Here is a 22,869-nt window from a genome sequence, read left to right as displayed (position 1 = left end):
CTTAAGTATTCATGTTCTGACTCCCCCTCATTCGGGTACTAGTATCCATGATTGTGGCTATTTCCACCTGGCAGCTTTGGGTCAATACAAAGGAGTTAATATGAGAATCAGTGAAAAGTGAAAAAGGAGTTCAGCAATCATTTGTGCTGGGCAAAATTTTGCCCAAAATGTGGGAAATGAAATAGTTTTGTTAATGTAGTTTCCAACATATTGTAGGAAATATAGATTTAAAAACAAGGGTTCAATAGTCTAGCATTGACTATTGCAATTCATTGCTTCAGTTAGTGAGGCTATTCCTTACTTCAGGAACCACATCTGAAAAGGTCAGCCGGTTTCAGATCAGGTGCCCCTCTTAGCACTGAAGTTTGCTAAATTACATGCATTTCACTACAGGAACCTTGTTAGCTCATTTGAAAAGTCAACACAGGAAAAAAACAGATGTTGAGAGTAGTTTAACTGAAACCTAAGTTATGACTGAGAAAAGTCAAGATTAACAATTAACCTCTGAGTTCACTTAGAAAGTGGTATTAGCACCTAACTTGGAGGAGGGAATGTGACTATTTGTCTATATAACTGTGTATTTTAACGAAACCCATGACAACTTTAAGGAATGGTTTTACTTCAAAGAGCTGCCTTTGAAAGGTAGATCAAATGAATGAAACAGAAAGAAACATGTGACTTTTTAAAATTTCCTCCCAACTCCCACCCTTTCCTCCCAACTCCCAGGACCCCTCACAGGTTTGGTGATGCTAGTTATAATATTTTCTACCATGCATTAAGTAGTCTGGGTAGTCGCTCCTCTTGCCTATGTAGGCAGACTTACTGTGAACATTGATTACTTTGAAGTTGATGACTTCTGTTTTGATCTCTTTGCCAAACTGTCTTTTTACTGAGAATGCAATGCAGGGAATCGTGGTGTACTAGCTTTAAGTTCAGGAGGATACCCCTTGACCTTGGCCAGCAACCAGTGGTACATGCTTCACATCTCACCACTGGTTCAGTACAGCACTGCTGAGAAGCAGGAATAGCCGACTTCCCAGGCTAGCTAGACAGTTTAGATCTGTGTTTCTGCAGCGGAAATACTGACTGGTAAGCTAGTGTTCTATATGGGGAGACTCGGGGAGACCAAAGAGCAGGAAGAAGATGAAAGGCAGTTTCTGCAGCTTACTTTTTCCATTCTTCTGGCTAGCCGAAAGCAGTAAAGATCAAGAAAAGTTCACTGCTATTTCTGTTGCCTTTGCTTGAATTAGTTTATCTTTAACATGAAGAGTGACCAGAATTTATCCTTCAGATTTGTTCAGTGATCTAGAATGTGGAGGAGAGCCTTTAATTTGTGTTTGGCAAACATTTGTTGAGCTCGTGCTATATGCTGTACACTCTGCTTAGTAACAGGGAAACAAGGAGAAGTGATAATGAAGATGATGATGTTGATGATAAAGATGATTGTATTCATAGCTCCCATTTATTGAACTTGGCCTTGAACTAAGGACTCTGCACATACTTTTTATATTTAGTTCTCCAGTAACACCTACCAAAAGTATACTCACTTAGGATTTTTTTAATCTTAAAAAAGGTTTTAATTGGATTTCTTCACCAACCATATAATACACAATTACTATGTTGTTAACATCTCAGATTTCTTTTTTTTTTTTAAAGTTTGTATTGGGGAATAGCCATTTAACAAACAATGTCGTGATAGATTCAGGCAAACAGCGAAGGGATTCAGCCAAACATAGACATGCATCCATTCTCTCCCCAACTCCCCTCCCATCCAGGCTGCCACATAACACTGAACAGAGTTCCATGTGCTATACAGTAGGTCCGTGTTGGTTATCCATTTTAAATATAGAGTGTGTACATATCCATCCAAAACTCCATAACTATCCCTTCCTGAATCTACTTTATAGTTAAGAAAAATTGTGAGTAACTTGCCAGGTCACAAAGTTCTTGAATTGTTCGAGCCAAGATTTGAACTCAGGCAGTTCTGAGTCCAAGGCCTGATCTCATAACCACATGGGGTATCACCTTTGAGATAAAACAGTATTTGCCCTCAAAGAACTATTCACTTTCGTTTTCCTTGAGATGATCTTCCCCAGCTTCTCCGACCGACCTGATATCTAATTCTCTCAAGTATAGAGAAAGATAGCCTTTTTACAAACTTCTTCATCATAGCTCGCTCCACAACTTCAGTGCTTACGGACCAGATTGCAAACCCGAGACTTCCTTATGTTGATTTTTAAGGCTTAAGGGTGTGAAGATATTGTTTTAATAATATGTCCCTGAAAACAGTTGTTAGTGTTGAAAAAGCAATATTGTAAAACTTTGATAAAACCAAGGCTTATATTCTGACCTTTGTAGCCCTTCTTCTGTCCTAAACTCTGCCACATCAGGCCTAGCACAGAGGAGCCAAGGAAACTTGTGCTTTGCACTTGTAGGCTTCTCGACCTGCCACTAAAAGTCCTCTTGATAATGATTTCAGTACTACATTCATTGAGGAGGGTGTGACAACCCACTCCAGCATGCCTGCCTGGAGAATCCCCATGGACAGAGGTACCTGGCAGGCTGCAGAACATGAGGTCACAAAGAGTTGGACAGAACTGAGCAACTCAGCCCAGCACATCTCTACATTCATCAGATATCTATGATGAGCCAGACCCTGAACTAAATATCTGTGCTATGCAATCTTTGTTATGGGGCTTCCCTGGTGGCCAGCAGTAAAGAATCTGCCTGCCAATGAAGGAGAGGTGGATTCAGTCCTTGGATCGGGAAGATCCCTTGGAGAAGGAAGCTCCAGTATTCTTGCCTGGGAAATCCCATGAGCAGAGGAGCCTGGTGGGCTACAGTCCATGGGTCTCACAAACAGCTGGACACGACTGAGTGACTAAACAACAGCAAATCTTTATCATAAGCTCTGTATGAATGAAAATACTGAAGACTGGGGAAGTTAATCATTTTCTCTGGGTTGCACAACGGCAAGTACCAGAATTGTAACCCAGGTCTGTCTAACTTCTGTGCCCATGCTCTTATCAAGATCTCATTCTCGGTTTTATACACACACACTGACTATGATTCTGCTGGGAGACATTCTCGTACTGAAATCTGTGCTGTGGACAACTGCAGACCCCCCTCCCTCCCCTTCTTTTTAAAATTACATTTACCTTTTTTACATTTTGTTTTTATGGGGATAATCTAACAGTATCAAAATCAAAGGGAGGAATATGTCCCCAGAATTTGAAAATTTTGGTAACATTGTTTGAATATGTTAATATTGATCTCATCTCTGTTTTATTATTCTACCTAGTGATAGGATCAAGCATTTAATTTTTTTCATTTTTAATGTTTATTGAAAGCATTGTACAATAATATTTATCTACAACTATGCTTTTTGGCATTCTGGGTATGATTGCTTATTTGTATGATTTTTGGCATAATTTTGTCATTTTACACTTCTTGATATGCCTGTGAATTTAGAATACCTTGTGTTCTATGTTTTAATTTCTCTCGTCTTACTTTATAATAGTGTCTCCCTGCTATTACTATGTATATCATAGTAGTTAAAATGGGATCCTATCTTTTTAAAGCACATTCTTCTTTTCCTTTCTTCGGGAAATTTCTATTGTGACTAATGATTATATTGTGATGAATTTTTAGGGATTGACCTTCTGATATGACTCATAAATCAAATCCAATAAAAAATATCCCTTAACCCGGTAATTCTGTTATGTTTCATCAGAATTTCCAAACTGAAAGATTTTTACTGAGACACCACACTACCGTAAGAAAATGGTGGATTTAATAAGACATTTGTATCACACTGAACTTAGCTAAAAATCAAAATAGCCTTCTTCATATGTACTGTTTTCACCACAGAATAATTTTTAAAAAATATGATCATATCTAAAGCTATTTTCCTCCTCATACCATATTCTGAGTTAATGCTACCTTCTGATTTCATCTTGTGATTAATTGGGCAGTATGTGTCATCATCAGTTCAGAAAGAACAGGCCTAGGCACAGGCGCAAATTGCTTTCACTCTGGCATTAGAACCACGTTCAAGAAAATGCTTAGCTAAGCTCAGGTGACAGGTGGGGATAAGGTCCAAGATCATCTTTGTGATTACTTTCTTTTAAGCCAGATTAAAAAGTAACTATGGCAGTATTTCTAACAAGTTTCCCATGAACGATATACTTCTTTTCTCTCCTTCCACCTTTCATTTCTTCCCAAGAAATTAGAAGTGAAATGATAAGAAACCATCATATGTTAAGGAAGAATGGAAGTGGCCTTGTCTGTGGAAGATATTTTAAAAATTAAGAAATAAGTCAAAACAATAAGTCAAACAATAAAAAGAGGTGGTAATATGTATACAAATAACTGATTCACTTTGCTGCATAGCAGACACTAGCACAATATTGTAAAACAAATATACGCCAATAAAATTTAATTTAAAAAAATAAGTCAAAAATATAAAAGGGTCTTTTCGTTAGTTTCATTTTGTATTTTTTTAATAAATTTGTATGGAGGCATCATAAGGAATGGAAACACGCATGCTCTAAGGAAAATGAAAACAACTGTCCAGACTCAAGTGTCTGGAACATGATACATTCACCTCTGTGTGATTGTTGGGTATTGCAATACACACAGCTTTGCTGCCACTCACGCTGAATTTCCACCACCTTCAACTTTTCAAAGTCATTTAATCTTCTGGGTTCAAGATCAAATTAGCTATGTTAAAATTGTTAGTCTTTTTTAGAAGAGGCACATAATGTTTTCATAAATTGGTATATTTGCTCTATATAAATTTAACAGTTTTTATAGCTAATCAATAACAGTTGGCAGTTATGACCTATTTTGGAATTTATCCTATTTCTCTAGTAGTTGCCAAAGGGTCTCAGATACAGAACTGTTTGAGGTAATCACAAGGAAAGGCTGATAAACATTTTGCTTCAATTTCTTAATACATGTGATAGTTCTTTAAAAATTACTCTAAAGTCATACTGTTTTCTGGCTACAATAGCCTCCTTTGTGCAGATTTGGTAAGACTGGACTTAATTGACTGTGGTTTTAGTATTTGAGCTTTGAGAACTCCTGAACTTGAACTTCTTTTCAAAATCCAAGCTTGAGAACCCTTTTTTGTTGTTGCTCGGATAGAAGACTTCCCAGAAACAGTCATCCCTGATTTGGTTTGTTTCCACAGTGCTAGGAGCATTTCAAAGGTTTAGGAATAGACAAAAGTTACAAACATCATATTGGAACTTCCCTTACATTACTGTATAAATTCTTGATAACTGATGCATGAAAATGTATTAATTCATCATTAAAAGATGTGTATTAATCTGTGTGTGTGATTAATTGCTTCCAGATGCTCCATGCTCCTTTCAAGCAGCATTTTCATTAGTTAGTCCTCTTAATATTCCCAAGAAGAAGAAAGGGGACAGTCATTTGATGTTTACTTAATTGAAAGAGGCATTTATACACCGAGCTGATATTTGGTGTATAAATACTGCAATTTTCACTTGGTGAAAATTAGTTAGAGAAAATTCAGCAGACTCTTGGGACAGAAATTTGGTCTCAGGAGTGGGGCAACCCTCTGCCTTTCTTTCTACTGCACAGTTCATGCAAACATCTGATTTACATGGTCATTCCTTTTAAGGGGAAAGGGAAACAGACTTTTTCTCCATTAAAAAAGTCATTTTAAGGTCATGCATGCTAATTGTTTTTAAAAAGTGCAAGCAAGCATGAGATGCAATATGAAAGTCTCCTTCACCCCCCTTTCTTTCTTTCTAGGACAAAGTGTTTAGAAGTTGGTCAATGATGAGTACAGCACACTGATTAGTGGTCACTGTGTTACTAAGTCCTGTCTTTTAGTTTCAGATTTAGCTTTTATTTAAACTAACCCTCTCTTTTACTGTTTTTATTATTATTATTTTATTGTTTTTAAATTTTCTCCAATTTTTTTCCATCCTAGTTTATTCCCATGCCTGTACTCTATGGTGTGTTCCTGTATATGGGGGTAGCATCCCTTAATGGTGTGCAGGTAAGTTTTCCATAGCAATCTAAGCATAGTTTATGTTTTCTAGTAGTAGTATAAACAGTCCAGTAATAGATCATTGAAAAAAGTGCTAATCCTTAACTGCTGTTTTAAAATGCATTTATTTTCTGTTTTCTCCACCATTCACCTGTGTCTCTGATTTAGTTAACAAAGTAGATTTGTTAACAAATGTCATACATAGTCATCCTTGAAATAAGCTGTTAAAGGCCATTTGACTAGGAAAGTAGGAAATCTCTCTGTGATCTCCCTCCCTCCCTCCCTTCTTTCCTGAGAAGGAAGTCTAGCCTTTGAATGTGCTCGAGGCACTGTTTATCCATTTGCCTTTACCCTATACTAAGAGCAGCCTACTCTTACTTGATTTGCTTTTCACATGGCTGAGATCACTGATCAAGAGTTTGGACCAATAAAAGAATCAAGTCACATGATTAATGTGCTACTTTTGTCCAAAACTTCAGTTTGTCGCATCTTGGGTAAAACTGGCCCCCTTTTTAAAAAATCATTAAGGAAAACTTTGTAAGGGACTTTGTCTTTCAGTTGAGGTTTAATTTAATTGGCACCAGGAAACTGGAAGTACTGCTTTCTGGCGCCTTGTTAACTGTAGCCTTATTTAGCACTTAGTGAAGTTTTAATGGAAAAGACTGCATGTCCTGTGAGGATCATAAAAATTTATCTAAACCGCTTTGTAATAATCCTTGTTTTCGTTTATTGAATTTAGATTAATTTCATTTTAGGGTCCGATAGAGTGGCCAGAACTCCAAAAAGAGAAAGGTCTTTTATTGAGTAGAGTTCCTTGCTTAGAGTTCTTCACCATTTGTGTATTTATTACAAATACAAGGTGGTTCTTTATAGGTTGGACTAGAAGAATGTGAATGTGGATTTATTTCATGAATGTCCATGAAACTTCTGAGAAGTATAAATGTGTAAAAATATTTTTACCTAACATAGTAAATATTCTTTCTTACTTTAAGTGGAAAAATGAAACAAACATGGTCCCCAAACAAATAGTTCATATTTTTGTTTGGCCTAAATAAGTCAGTCTAGATCAAAAGTTTGATTTATGTGTTCTAGATGTATAATCAATGGTTGGAGCTACATGCTTATTAAGTCAAACAAAAGGGAAGAAAGAAATCAGTGAATTTATAACAGCAGTAGGGGAAAAAAGATCACTTACCAAAAGGACAGCTAGTGGATTTTTTAAATTTACTGTGGTATTGCCCTATTGCCGTTTCTCTTAACTTTTTCTCTTGACTCTCCCTCTTTTATTTTTATGTATTTATTATTTTGGCCATACTGTGCAGCTTGTGGGATCTTAGTTCCTCTACCAGGGATTGAACCTGTGCCCTCTGCAGTGAAAGCTCAGGGAACTACCCCTGGACCCCCAGGGAATTCCCAACTCTTCTTCTTTTAGACCTTTTTGGCAAGATTCGAGTTAGTAAAAAATTTTGTTACCTTAATCTTCATAGGTGGGACTGCTCCTATCAGTCAAAAATAACTTTGGAGGAAGGAAGAAAACTCTTTAAATAGGAAATCACTTCAGGGAAGATTGTGATAGCCTATTTACTTTACATTTTCCCGTTTTCTCTAGAGAGAAAGTAGAGATATTATTTCAGAGTTCTTATTAAATGATCATTCGATTCAGCAGATGTTTAGTAAGCATCTTCCATGTGAAAATTCCTATGATAGGTATGAAATATCATCCTTATTATCATCATTGATGTAAACTCAGCAGTTATCCTTTGAACCACAACACCTGGCACATAGGTGCTCAGTAGTCATTTTAATACCTGTTTATGCATAACAGTGTGATAGCCTTTCCTAGATCAGGTATCTAGTTGTTGGTGATCTGAAAGTCACTATGATATTCACATGGCTTTTCTCTGGGAAATGGTAATTTATTGCTGAATATATTAGTGAAATTATGCCATAGATAAATAATGTGAATTTTATGAAAATACCAATGCATTCCCATTTTCAGGTCAGATGCTTCTTTTATATCCTTTTAAGTATATTCAATACTTAAAACATTATTGAAATATACGTGATACATAGCATCTCCTCTTCTTTCCAGATAAGACAGCTTAGGCACAGCTAACACATGAGTTCACTATCTTCCTTCAACACGTTATTAGTAGCATAGACCCAAGCACTTCTCTCCTAAGGTGTAAACAGTACATGTAGAAAATAGAAGCTGAGGACTTCCTTGGTGGTCCAGTGGTTAAGAATCTGCCTGCCAGTGCAGGGGACATGGGTTCGATCCCTGCTCTGGGAAGATCCCACATGCCGTGGAGCAACTAAGCCTGCACACCACATCTATGAGAGTGTGCTCCAGAGCTGGCAAGCCACAAGAGAAGCCACTGCTCACTGCAACCAAGGAAGTTCATGCACAGCAATGAAGACCCAGCACAACCAAAAATAAATAAAGTGTGAAAAAATGAAAGGAAAATTCCAAGATCTTTAAAAAAAAAATGTAGGAGATGAGCATCTGGAGTTTATATTTGACTTTGAGACTTTATCCTTTAGTGGCCACTTTGTCTCATATTGTCCTCTAGCTGCATAACTTTCCTGCAAAGTAACAAAGACCGGAGTCGTACTGTGTCTTACTGTGTGAGATGATGCTTCTTCTCTTCCTGACCCGTGTCCTCTAACAAGGTCCCTGCTTGCCTAAAATACAGACTATAGAGCCCCAGTGGTTAGTTAGACGGAAAGAAGTGACTTGGTGCGTCAGCCCTAGCAGTGATGCGCTTGTCCTCTCCTTCCCTTTTCTCCCCAGTTCATGGATCGTCTGAAGCTGCTTCTGATGCCTCTGAAGCATCAGCCTGACTTCATCTACCTGCGCCACGTGCCGCTGCGGCGAGTGCACTTGTTCACTTTCCTGCAGGTGCTCTGTCTAGCCTTGCTCTGGATCCTCAAGTCCACCGTGGCTGCTATCATCTTTCCAGTCATGGTAGGGGTTGTTCTGATTGAACCCACCCGTGAGATCACACCAGCATCATGTAGTCATTGTAATGTTGATGACACATGTATCTTTTATGGATAGTTCCAGTTTTTTGGGGTTTGTTTTTTTTTTTTGAGTTTTGACCTAATCAGTTTGGTGGGTTATAACTTAAGGTTCCTAGGACTCTGGTTGTCTAGGCTGGACCTTGTAGTCAGCTGAGTTCAGGTACTGGCTCTGGTTCATGCTGGCCCGTGAACTTCCCTGAGCCCCCGTTAACTCATCAGTAAAATGAGAATGGCATCTTTGTTTTGTTCTGTGCATCAATAATGAATATAAAGTGGATAGCACAATGCCTGACACATGGTAGACACAAGTACACATGAATTAGTTATTTTTAAAATATTGCCTTACATTGGAGTCAATCAGAATATGCTTCAGGCACACTTCAGGTCAAACAATAGAGGACCAGTTTGGCAACTTATAAGAGGTCAATGAGTGAATTAGAAGAAATGGAGAGAGAAGCTTAGTTTTTGAAGCTCTTCAAATTTGTATCATGCTAAGTTGAAGGGTAAGTCTGGGCTCTCCTTGCCACGTTATGATGTGAAGGAAGCTGAAACAGCTAACATTCAACTCTGAATCACAAATGAAGAAGGACACAAGGAAATGCTAGCTCTGTATTTGACTTCATCATTGAATTTGTGTGTGTGGGAAATAATGCTATGGTAGCTTTACTTTTTTTTTTTTTTTTTTGCTTTTTAATTAAGTTGTTATTTCTCTAAGAGATGCAGAGGCTGACATAGAGCATAATATAAAGACAACTGTTAATTCGAAGTAGAGTCAGGACTTCCGGGTCCTACTGCATATTAATTTTACTGTTGAGCAAAAACATCTTTAATATACCTTCAAGAGCAGTTCATAAAATCAAAGATACAAACAAAGCTCAAGAGTCCTGGGGTTCGAGTTAGAAAGCTGAGACCTTTTGTATTCTCCCGTTATCTGGCTTTGTGATCTTGGATAACCTACGTGTGTCCCTAAGCTTCAGTTTTCTCTGCTTTTGGGTTAGAGGTATTAACATCTACCTTTTGAGTTGGTCGTCATGGAAATAAATGAGAAAATATTGCCTAAGAGTTTACCACAGTGTCTGACTAAGGGTAAATATTCAGTTAAAGGTGGTGATTGAAGTCACCCCATTGGAATAAATGGTCTGAGCAAACTAAGTACTCCATTATTAATATTTTGGAGATGTCTCTGTGAACTGTGCATTGTACAGATTTTTTGACTTTCAGAAGCCTGTATAATGTTTTAATTTTGAACAATTAGCAATCATATGCAGGCTATTTTTCCTTTGAAACTTTAGTTATTTTATTAGAAATCTGACATGGAAGAAAATGCTTTAGAAAATAATGCTTTCACACAGATTCCAAATGGAGGGGTCACACATGACAGTGAACAAAATTAAGTGAGCCAAAGTAAGACTTCTATGAACCAACTTTCCCCGTGAAGAAAATGTTTATGGTCCACTTAATATAAGTCCATACAAGCCAGACAAGTTCTGTCATACTTCAGCCTTGTTCAAAAACGTTTCTACTGGTTTTGGTAGAGCAGTATTAATACGCAGTCAGACTTCTCTGACATGCATTCTTTCCTACCCTTTATATCTGTCCTTCCAGATCTTGGCACTTGTAGCTGTCAGAAAAGGCATGGACTACCTCTTCTCCCAGCACGACCTCAGCTTCCTCGATGATGTCATTCCAGAAAAGGATAAGAAAAAGAAGGAGGATGAGAAGAAAAAGAAAAAGAAGAAAGGAAGTCTGGACAGTGACAATGATGATGTAAGGGGCTTTCTAAAATTCCGAAGAAAAATTCCAAAGTTGGTTAAACAAATGTGAAAATTGTAAATTTTTTTTAACCCTTCTGTGTGATGTATGTCTGGTCATGCTCTTTGTCATTTTTCACCTCCCTTTGCTGTTTATTTTCTTTCTTTGTTTTTTAAAAATATTTTCTGAAATCTTCTGTAACTGCGAATATGCTAATAATGATATAATGACTCCTGAAAAATCAAGCCCACCATATTTAAAAAACTTTAATCTCCGATCTCCTAGATAAAAAAATGGAAGCTTGCTTCGTAGCTATAAAATGTATTGGGTTTATTACTGATAACCCAGGATTTAAACTTGAGATAATAACTCAGTTTTATGTAATTTTAAGCCTGATGAGGACAAATGCTAGTGACCTCCTGTCCTTGATCTCTGTATCTACTTGAGTGGGCCCTCAAACAAGCTTCTCAGCTATTTTATTTATCCTTGCATTGGACTTTGACATAATTTTTAAAACTTTGTTGGAGTATAGTTGTTTTACAATGTTGTGTTAGTTTCTGCTAGACAGTGAAGTGAGTCGGCTACATGCATACATACAGCCCCTCCCTCTTGGACCTCCCGCCCAGCCCATCCGTCTAGGTCATCTGAGAGCACCAAGCTGAATTCCCTGTGCCGTCCAGCAAGTTCTCACTAGCTGTTTGTTTCACACATGGGAGTGTATGTCTGTCTGTCTTACTCCCAATCTGTCCCACGCTCCCTTGGCCACACTGTGTCCACATGTCTGTTCTTTACTTCTGCATCGCTGTTCCTGCCCTGTGAGTAGGTTCATCCGTACCATTTTCTAGATTCCACACATTGCGTTAATATGCCATATGCTGTTTGTTTCTCTCTGACTTCACTCCGTATACAGACTAGGTCCATCCATGTCTCTTCAGATGACCGAACTTTGTTCCTTTTTCTGGCTTAGTAATATTCCATTTTATGTATGTACTATGTCTTCATTATCCATTCATCTGTCTGGGCATCTAGGTTGCTTCCATGTCCTGGCTATTGTAAATAGTGCTGCAGTAATGAATATTGGGATGCATGTGTCTTTTTGAACTATGGTTTTCTCAGGGTATAGTCCCAGTAGTGAGATTGCTGGGTCATATGGACTTAGGCATAATTTGAGATTGCTTTTCTGTAACCCTTCAATAAAATGGAAAGGAAATTGGCATTTGGGGTCTTTTTACATAATTGTAATAGTCAGTGTTGTAATTTAGGTGATCCTCTTGCAATCGTATGACTAAGCTAAAGAATAAAATCATTGTCCACTTTTTAGGAAAACATTTCACAGAAATCTTGGTGTTTCACTAGAGTCTGTAATCAGGACTGGGAGAAAATCTGGGATTTGCTTTTCTTTCACACACACACACATACACACTCACACAAGTAGCTTATTTCAATAGCTTTCTGAAAGGACAGCCAAAATGACACCTTTTACTTGAAGATTTGTAGATTTGTTCTAGGTTTTACACAGTGCAGTATCCCCACTCTAATGGAATCCCCAGTATCCTTCTAACATGAGAGTCTTGTTAGTTTTTGTTGTCTGGTCTATACTTGATCATTTTGATGGATCGGGCATACCTTGTCCTTAATTGCCAAAATAGCTCTTTACTTTTGTTCCTGTTCTACGGATGAGGAACTTTAGATTGAGAAATGTTAAGTCATTTTTCTAAGCATACACATATTGGCAAAAGCAAAGCTCTCGTCCAGGCCTGTCTGGTTATTTTCGATTGGTCAAGCTGTCTGATATTGTATTCCTTTTGGAGAACTTGGAAAGAGTACAGCTAAGGAAGGCAACAGATGAAATTGCATTTCAGATAAATTGATCCAATAAGAAAAGGCTAAATACATGAGGCACATTTAGCTAAAGAGAAAAGGAGTCTGAGGGAGCTTTTGTGACCGTCATCATCCATCTTCAATGAGAACAGGTGTATAGATTTTCTGTTTCCAATGATGACAGAAAAAGAGAGAATGTGCTTAAACTGCAGCACAGATTAAGATGCAGTGTTAACAAGAATGATGCGTTTACACATTGAATAGAGATCAAATTTTGAAATAAATGTCTAGGCTACTCAAGGCAAAGAAAAGATTGCCTGAAATACTGATATAATTAAAGCAGTATTTCATCTTGAATTTTCAAGACCAGTACCTCAGTTTATGTACATGGACACCAAACTTAAAATTCATTACATGTTACAAATGTATGAAATAATTTTATGGAATCATCATCTCTAATGAATTTTAAGGAAAAAATAGTAATAAAATATCTACTTTTAAGAATGTTTTAAATTTAGCGCTCTCTAATGTTGGAGGTTGGATCAAATGAGCTCCTGAGATGGTCTTCTAATTCTTAGATTTGATTTTCAGCAAATCACATTTTATTTAAGCAGTGCTATTCTTTTACTAACAATATTTATCATTTTCAATCCACATTTCCAACAGATTTCTTGAAGATAATGTGTACTATGTATTTCTTTTTCCTCTTTCTCCTCTTTCCCCTACCCCCTTACCCCCACAAAAAACAAACAAGCTTATATATGTATCCTAGACAGTGAATCCAGCCAGAGTATATCTGTCTCTTAAGTTCTGAGTATTGAGCCCATTACTGGGGATTCTCCATTTGAAATGTGGCTTTCCTAATGTTCACTTGGTCATTGTGTGGTTTGGCATCCATGGATATAGGGAGCCACACGAGGATATGAGAATTCCAGCTCTAATATTTGTGAGCAAAAGTAGTGAAAATTATGGCTTGCCCACCTTTTAAGCCACTCAGTCATTTTTGAACCCACCCATTAGGCTATGTATGATTAAGGGTGAGCTGCCAATCTGTTCATCTATAAATGCTATTATTTGGGGCAACTTTGAAATACTGTACCAAAACCTGTTCTTGACATTTTCATTTTTTTTTCAATTCCAGTGCAATATTTTAATCTTTTGAAATATTTTAATTCAATATTTTAATTTAATATTTAAGGCTCATTATCCTCTTTAGATTTATCATAAAGGAATTTTCTATATGTGTAGTAGTTTTATGGTAAGATTTGTTTTTTATTTTCTTTAATCGCTAGTTCCCATTTTTCCCCTTTCAACTAAATGTCATCTCCTTGGTACTTTCAGTGAAGAACTGAATTCCATCTTTTGGGTTCAGGCATAGCCATGGATTCAGTATAATGAATCCTGAAAAACAGTAAAGTGTTAATCCTATAGAAATCTGTTACAATTTTGTTTGGCTTAAGTGGTCCGTTCTTTAAGAAGCTTCACGATTTTTTATTTTGGTGATGCTTCTTTTCTGCTTATCTGACCATCTCAGGCACCTTCCTTTTGACTTTATCTTCTCATGTTTTGCTAAATTTCCAAATATATTTGGAATAAGCTAGTGAAGATGAACCTTTACGTACAAAATAGTTTTGATAGAGTATTACAGTAAAGGACGGAGGGTTATTTTCAGGTCTGTATGGATGACTCTTTGAGAGTGAATATTAGAAAAAGTATTCTTATGTGTCTTGGAAGGAAAGATAAGTCATCATTTTCCTGCGGGTAGTGTTGGAAAGCATAAATGAAACAAAATTTCAAGTTTAGGAAGTCTCCTAAATTTAATCTTTCACACTTAACTGTTTGTTTCAAAGACACATACAGTTAACCCATAAATATTTGATTGTGAATCCACCTTATGGAAAACTTTACAATTGTTTTCATTTGTGATGGGCTCCATTTGTGTGGTTCTAGTTTTGACTGACTTAATTCCCTTAACCTAGAAGAAAGGAAAATAAGTGTGATGGGAAGATGCCATAGGACTTGAAAAATCAGCAGAGGAAAAGTGATTGTATCTAAGGCTGTTCTCCTTGGTACAGTGCAAATGATAATGTGATAGGTTTAATCCATCCTGGGAGGTCTGTGTAGTAAAAACTTTCTAAAAACTGTTGTAAATTTCTTTCACAGTCTGACTGCCCATACTCAGAAAAAGTTCCAAGTATTAAAATTCCAATGGACATCATGGAACAGCAACCTTTCCTAAGTGATAGCAAACCTTCCGACAGTGAGTAGAACTAACTTCTTGCATGCCAGCTGGAATATGATTTGCACTTTACAGAGAAAAAACTTAAGGACTGTCATCTCCATTCACTTCCCCTGTTTTCTTTTTTTTTTTTTTCCCTATGTGCAGATTTATACTTAATTATTATGAAATTCCATTTTTACATTCCTTGATCTTTATTCTTTACTTTTTCCTTTTATCCATAACCATTTAAGTTTTTATTTGGTTGTCTTTTCTCTGACCCAAGTCATCACCAGTTTCTTTGAATTGCTAAACTCATAACCATGTTTTTAATTGATTTCCTTTTTTTCTGCTGGTATGGCAGCTTCTAGTACTACCTCACTGTCTGTTACTGTTTGTCTTCCTTAGGTTTCCACCAATGATCAAATCAGCTCAAAAGAGAGATTGCATCGTGGGTTTCTCAAAGATCAATGAGTCAATTGTTAATACTGAGAATTTGGCATAAATGTTATTTCAATTAAATTGGCAATCATTAAATATTACTACCCATCTTTGGGTATAGCCTATAAGATATTTGCATTTTCTTCCTAATTTCTTCATTCTCCTTCTGCTATTTCAAAATCATCTTTGTAATTGTACTGGTCTTTCTGGGGTTAATAGCCTGGTGGCAAAGGTGTAATGGTTTTTGACATGTCATCTTCTTTTTTCTTGTTTTTTTTTGTAATTAACAGGCCAGTTGAAAAGGGTGAACACTTTTGTAGTAACATTAGTGACTATTTCAAGCTTTTTCAATAGCAAGTACCAATTGCCTCCACACTATTTTGAGTTTTCATTTGAAGAAAACATACTCTTTTAGCTCCAGATGCACTTCAGATCTGTTACAGGATCCTGATCTGTTACAGGAAAAGACAGTTGAAGCATTTTTATTTCTATTTGACAGTGCTATTTCAGCTTCAATAAGAAGTTACCAAGAAAAGTTTGAAATGAATGAATATTTATGGAAAATGGGTATTTTAATTATCTCTTGGTGTTTATCACAAAGCTCAGCAGCTTAAAACAACAGACCTGGATCTCCTCACGTAGTTCCTGGTGTTTAGGAGCCACTGGTTTGGTGATTCTGGCTCAAGGGCTCTCTTGAGAGGGCAACTCTCAAGCTCTTTTCTGGGTCTAAGTCTGACGGCTTGACCAGAATTGGGGATCCACGTCCAGGCTCAGCACAGGGCAGTTGGCAGGAGATTTTAGTTCCTTGGCTCATGGATATCTGCTAGGGCTGTCCCTGCCATGGCTGCCAGTGATAACAGAGAAAGAAACCAGAACAGAAGCTGCAGTCTTTTATAATAATGTCTCAGGAGTGCTGTACCCTCTCCTGAGCATATTCTATGGGTTACACAAACCAACCTGGTGCAATGTTGGGAGGAATTATACAAGGACATGAATACCAGAAGGTAGGCAGCAATGGTGGAGAAGGAAATGGCAGCCCGCTCCAGTGTTCTTGCCTGGAGAACCCCAGGGACGGGGGAGCCTGGTGGGCTGCCGTCTGTGGGGTCGCGCAGAGTTGGACACGACTGAAGCGACTTAGCAGCAGCAGGCAGCATTGGGAGCCGTCTTGGAGACTGGTTCCCACACTGGTTTAAAGAAAAGAGAACTAAAGCGGTCTCACCTTTGGTGTCCAATCTGTGACTGAGACTACTTTCTTCTCGATCCTATCAGCGACATTTAGTTGAATATTTTTTTTTAAGTTTAAGCTCCCCAAACCATTATTTGGTTTCATTTTTCATTTCCGGAGCATTAAAGAACAAAAAGAGACTGTAGAAGTCTTCTATTGGCATCATGCCCTGGCACACCTCTTCCAAATACAATTTAAAAACCACTTTTAAAAAATCAGAATGGTGGCTCAGAATGTAAAGAATCTGCCTACAGTGCAGAAGACCTGGGTTCATCCCTGGGTCAGGAAGATCCCCTCGAGAAGGGAATGGCTGCTCACTCCAGGACTCTTGCCTGGAGAATTCAATGGACAAAGGAGCCTGGTGGGCCCCCAAAGAGTCGGGCATGCCTGAGTGACTGACGCTTTTACTTCACACTTTTTTAAAAAATCACCAGATAGAATTTGAGGCTCCTGGAAAAAGTGTATGGCAGATTGATTATTTATTGCTAGTTGTTCTTTATTTTCTCAAAAACCTTTAAAAGGGTATTTTGAAAGTAGTGGATATGACATGAGAAATTTACTTAAGCAAAATACCCATGATCATCCTAAAATCTTTTCTAGTATCATATAAATCCATGAAAGAACAAAATTGATAGTGGGTTTGCAGTAGAAGCAAGTTCCTCAAAATCTTTATTTTACCCCCACGAATAGTAGCAGGACAAAGTTGTGAACTCTGAAGATGGCAGGAAATCCAAGGGCAAAGACTTAGGCATTCAGTAGATGTTATCATCCTCTACAAATTCTTTAGCTTGCCCTCTCACTGAAAGCAGCAGTGGCCCATCCCAGAAAACCTAGAATAAAGGAAACAGTGATTTTGGCTTCATCACACTACTTAGATTCTTCATACAGTGTTTATTTAAATCATGTAAACTTGTCTTTCTTACTATTTCCAGTTGTGAAAGATGTATCCAATTTTTGTAAAGACTTAAAAATTTTTTCCTTCTAGTGTTATACTTTACCAATAACTATTTATGATTAAAAAATTTTTTCTTTTTAGGAGAAAGATCACCAACATTCCTTGAACGCCATACATCATGCTGATAAAATTCCTTTCCTCGGTATGCCAAGGTAAAGGACAGCCCAGTATCTTACGTTGTTCTGTGGGGTGATTGCCCTGCAGACATGGAATCAATGGCAGGTTATTGGCAGGACACCCTGTTCTCCATCCTCCCTACAAATTTATCTTAGAAAAATTACCGAGACATCAGACCTCATCCAAGCTTTTACTGGTAGAAAACATTCTAAGAGACCTGTTCCACCTACTCTTAGAAATAATGAAATCTTTCAGGATCGTTAAAGTCCAGGATCATACCAGTGTCATCTCTGATTTGAGGGTAGCTGGCATTTCCTGGTGGTTCTTCTCCAGTAGTTTCCTTCCTTTTTAACACAGCTCTAGAGAGTTCAGATCCTCCTTGATTTTCAAAATCGTGAAATCTGAGTATTTTTCACATCAGTCTTTTGGTCCTTTAACTCCTGACAGTGTCAGCTACCTGATAGTTCTTAGTTGTTGGCTTTTTTTCTAACCTAGGTATGAGAGCTTATGAAACTCTTACTTGAATTTCTTAACTCCCGTTTGGTAACTTCATCCCATTTTTAAAGTGTTTATTTTTAATACAGAAGGAGGAGATAAGTATTTAAAGAGAACAAAGAAGGACCCACTTGACTTCTGTACAACGCATAAACATTTGACAGATGGTAAAGGAATTCTGTTGTACTTACTATTTCCTTTTTTTTTTTTCTTCTTTTTCTTTTCCTCTAGTCCTCCTAGAACTCCAGTAAAAGTCGTGCCTCAAATTAGAATAGAACTTGAGCCTGAAGACAATGATTACTTCTGGAGGAGCAAGGGAACAGAAACTACATTGTAACCTGTTTGTCTTTCTTAAAACTGACCGTTTTTGTTGTTTATGTTCTCGTTTTTTGTCTGATTATTTTTTAATTTTTGTTTCCTTTTGGTTTTCGGTCACTGGCCAAATACTACAGCTCCCTCTCTGCTTCTCTCTTGCATAGGTTAAAATCCAGACAGTAGCGCACCATTCCTTAAAAACAACATCTGAAGAACCCCTTTTTGTTCCTACACTTTCAGATATGTCCTCTGACAACCAAATTCCTCTGTCACTCAAGACATGCACAGACCCTGTCATTTTCCTTTATTGAGCAGAGGGCAAAAGCATTAAGGATTTTATAACACCTTTTATTAAAATATTGAAGGAACTTCCAACATTAGCTTTGGAGCTGTGCTTACCGGCTTGTGTTTCTGTCTGGTCGAACAAACCTTGACCTCCAGACAGTCCCTTCTTGCTTGTATTGCTCTCCAGGACTGGAAAAACGTGCTGCTATTCTAACTTGCTCTTGCTTTTAAACCCTAATCTTAGAATTATCAAAAGAAGGAAAACTAAAGGTACTTTATTCCCATTAGAGAAACTATTGCCATCATTGTAGCAAATGCTGGAATGTCCCTTTTTTCCTATGCAAACTTTTTTTAACCCTTTAATGAACTTATCTGTTGAGTACATTGAAAAATATTTTTCTTCCTAGATTTTGTTGTTTAAATTATGGGGCCTAACCTGCAACTTATTTTTTGTCAATTTTTTAAACTTTTTTTTAATTACTGTAAAGAAAATGAATTTTTTCCTGCAGCAGGAAACATAGTTTTGAGTAGTTCTACCTCTTATTTGTAGCTGCCAGGCTTTCTGTAAAAATTGTATTGTATATAATGTGATTTTTACATACACACACACACACATACACACACCATCTCTAGGGTATGCCTGAGGGCTAGATTGGACTAAAGACACCATGTTTCTAAGCATCCATTTTTCCCTTTCTTTAAGAGAAATTTAACTGTTCTATGAAGGAGATTGGGGGAGCAGGGAGACGCTCCTTTGTAATGGGAATAACTGATGCTTTGATAATAGTATCCAGGCACGGATGCTGATGGTATTACCATGTCAGTGTCCCATGCAGTATTGTTAGACTTTTTTTCATTTGGAAAATATTTGTGTGTTTGTGTATGTGCTCTGTGTGTGGTTGGTGCACATATGTGCGAAGTTAGAATGAGACAGAGTTATGGTAGGGAAAAGGCAAAGTTACTAGCCTCTTGTGTCAGTTTTTATAAAATCCGAACCACTTGTGAAAAATCTATCAGAGGTCCAAGAGATTTACCATTATGCAAATGAGGGTAAATATATTTTATTACCCAGATAGCAGTCACTATCACTGATACAGTCACCCTTATTTACAATACAGAATCCATAAGACTATATAATAGACCATTTGCACATTTAAGAAGTGTTTATGGGAATGCAGATAGATCTCAGAGGTATTATATATGTATACATTTTAACAATACTCACATTGTCTTTAAGATTGAAAGGCAATTATTCTTTTTTATTGGGGCGTTTAGAATATATATGTCTATATATGTGTATATGTGTATTTCACAGTACCATATTGAAAATTAGACAAATGAAAATTAGATCTTTAACCAAATTTAGCATGTTATCTAAATGTAATATCTTAATAGTCTGCATTATATATTATGAATTTGCATTAAAAATAGCATTTTAAATGGTGAATCCATGATTTTGGATTCCTAAAACCCTATTTGTGATGTATCCTGACTAAGACAGGTTATTGGAGGAGTACTAGAAGCAGAATGAAACCACTTATTTTGGTTTCATAATATGTACATATTGACTCCCATTCATTCTTATATTAATTAAATTATAATTCTGTCCTTTTGAAATTTTCATTATAAAAATTTTATTGTCCTAAATTAACTGTTAGTTTTATAGTATCTGATAATCTTAAAACTTTTAATTTTATACAAAATAGACATAAATGACCTACAATTTTTTCATTAAAATGAAGGTGGCAGAATAAACGTTATTTGTTAAAACCTCACGTGCCAAATTTTGGCATCATGTTTGTATTTAGAGCTGTCCTTAAAATGATAATATTATCTTGTTTTTCATTATCCTAATTTAAAACTGTATGAAGCTTTTCTCTGTCTTTCTTATGGGAGCATTGATAAAATGTTTAAATGCCATGCATATTAAGATTAGCCTAACCTAGGATCTTGTTAAATTAAAGACACATTTGTTCACTTTTATATTCTAGATAGAATAATTTATATTTCTGATCATGAATCAAGTATCTGAGGGTTCGTGTCCCTTTCTGTCCCTTTCAAAGAACTCCTGAAGCAACTTAACTCAGTATTTCAGCCTTTGAGTAGATAAAGCTACCTGTACCTTCATTTATTATCTGTATTCTGTGATGGAAGGTTGATACTCATGAATGCAGAGAAGCACCTTGTATTTGCTAAAAGGAATAGTTAGTATCAAATCTTTTCAATATTTTGGAACCCAGGGAAGTATTTTAAAAATCACTTACTTTCAGAGGAGCACAAGTAGTTACCAACCTAACAAATAAACCAACCCTGAGGTCCACACAGAGCTACCAAATTATCTGTATTTTAACTGAGCGTGGGCTTCCCTGGTGGCTCAGATGGTAAAGAATCTACCTGCAATGCGGGAGACCTGGGTTCATCCCCTGGGTTTGGAAGATCCCCTGCCTGGAGAAGGGAACGGCTGCCCACTCCCAGTATTCTGGCCTGCAGAATTCCATGGACTGTATAGTCCATGGCGTTGCAAAGAGCTGGACACAACTGAGCGACTTACCCTTTCACTAACTGAATCTACTATCAAAGAACTAAAGCAGATTTTGGGGTGGTTTTGTTTTTATGTAAACTGGACACACAGAATACAATAGTAAATTTGTTTTACCAAGTGGTTCTCCCTGATGTAAACACAGAGATAAAAGATTTATGTTGTTAGAAGTAAAGGACTAAGGGTACATGCAGAGTTGTTAAAAGTCCTATGATTGTACTGACTCAGTGTTGGAAGGAGAGCATCTGCTTTATCAGAGCATGAAGACTTGTGGTCTTGCATTGGAAAGATGTTTTAGAGACCCTGTTTTCCTGGATAAAAGTCACTCTACTATGTAAAATAATGATCAAGTTGGGATCCTAATTGTTTTGTGTGCCGTACTGGGTACAGTTCCTGCCTCTTTTTCCAGTGAGGCAGTGGAGTAGGGTAGGGGGGTGGAGGAAGTCAGAGAAGTAGGAAGACAAACCTTCTCTAGTCAGCCCCCAACCAATTCAAAGAATGGAAAGACGAGAAACAATTGTCTGCCATCAGAAATTCAGTTTGAATGTATTCTATGCACATGCACCAACACACACAGAGTAAATCTTTAATCAGCTATATATTGGTGTTTAAAACAAAGAACGATTGTCTTCCAAGTTTTTGGTTCTTTTTTAAAAAACTGTGTTAAGTACTTGAAATGTGTTGACTGCTGACTATCTTTCAAAAACAAAAACAAAACCGTTTGAGTTGTATTACAGAGGTTGACATTGTGCAGGGATGGGACAAAGCTTTCTTCAGTCCTTTTCATACCACTTCATGATTTTGGTGCAGGAACTTGAGATGTTCTTGTTTTTTCCATGAGATTTCACATCTACTCTTCACAGTATGAGCGTGAAACCCAGTGGCACCAAGTGGCTGAATACAATTGAATGATAATTTGCTTGGGCCTTGGGAGTTTTCAGATGATGATTTCATCGAGCTTCATTGTAGCCTGAAATAAAGAAGTTCTGTGATATATGCTAACCAATCAAGTTGCTTTTTGACCAGAAATTTAGATATGTTCTATTTTTTGGCTCTCATTTCTTTGTGCTCTATGGGTACATACAAAAATCCTGAATTCTGTTTCTTAGGCAAATATTGCAACTCAGGGCTAAAGTCATCCAGTGAAACTTTTAGAGCCAGAAGTAACTTTGTCCCAGTCCTACAATGTGAAAAGAATGAATAGTTGCCTCTTTTTAGCCATTTTCATGGCTGGTACATATCCGTACACATTACTTTTCAGAATCAATACGCACTTTCAGATATTCTTATTTTTATTCTCTTAAGTCTTTATTAACTTTGGAGAAATGATGCATCTTTTTATTTTAAATGAAGTAGATCAACATGGTGGAACAATGATAAAGAACAGAAAACATTTCAATATATTACTAATAATTTTTTTCCAATATAAAACCTAAAATTCCTATAACATTATAGTATTTTACAGTTTTATGAAGCTTTCTATTGTGACTTTTATGGAATTAAGAGATGAAGAAGATGAGATATTTTAGCATTTATATTTTTCAAAATTAAATGTATACTTAAAATAAAGTAACTTTATGCATTTATGAGTGTCAAGTGCTTCTGTTCAACTTCTCAAATAATTATTAAATGCCTGTTATTTTCCTCCTTTGGAAGA

The 22,869-nt window shown here is 36.9% G+C and overlaps 1 protein-coding gene across 3 annotated transcripts in view; it reads left to right on the top strand.

The window, feature by feature from the left end:
- SLC4A4 (solute carrier family 4 member 4) overlaps positions 1–21,314 on the top strand; it is a 351,114-nt gene extending 329,800 nt beyond the window's left edge. For 2 of the 3 annotated variants that reach the window (XM_065914665.1, XM_065914664.1), the window contains 6 exons: positions 5,966–6,034; positions 8,820–8,993; positions 10,655–10,816; positions 14,786–14,882; positions 17,543–17,613; positions 18,305–21,314. In XM_065914665.1, coding sequence (XP_065770737.1) covers positions 5,966–6,034; positions 8,820–8,993; positions 10,655–10,816; positions 14,786–14,882; positions 17,543–17,586 — 546 coding nt within the window. In that variant the 3' untranslated portion in view covers positions 17,587–17,613; positions 18,305–21,314. The remainder of the gene's footprint in view (positions 1–5,965; positions 6,035–8,819; positions 8,994–10,654; positions 10,817–14,785; positions 14,883–17,542; positions 17,614–18,304) is intronic. The other variant, XM_065914666.1, reaches the window with a different exon arrangement.
- The last annotated feature ends 1,555 nt before the right edge of the window (positions 21,315–22,869 follow it).

This window comes from Muntiacus reevesi, chromosome 22 (genome assembly GCF_963930625.1).
Source record: "Muntiacus reevesi chromosome 22, mMunRee1.1, whole genome shotgun sequence".
Classification (NCBI taxonomy): Eukaryota; Metazoa; Chordata; class Mammalia; order Artiodactyla; family Cervidae; genus Muntiacus; species Muntiacus reevesi.
This window is presented reverse-complemented; position numbering and strand designations above follow the sequence as displayed.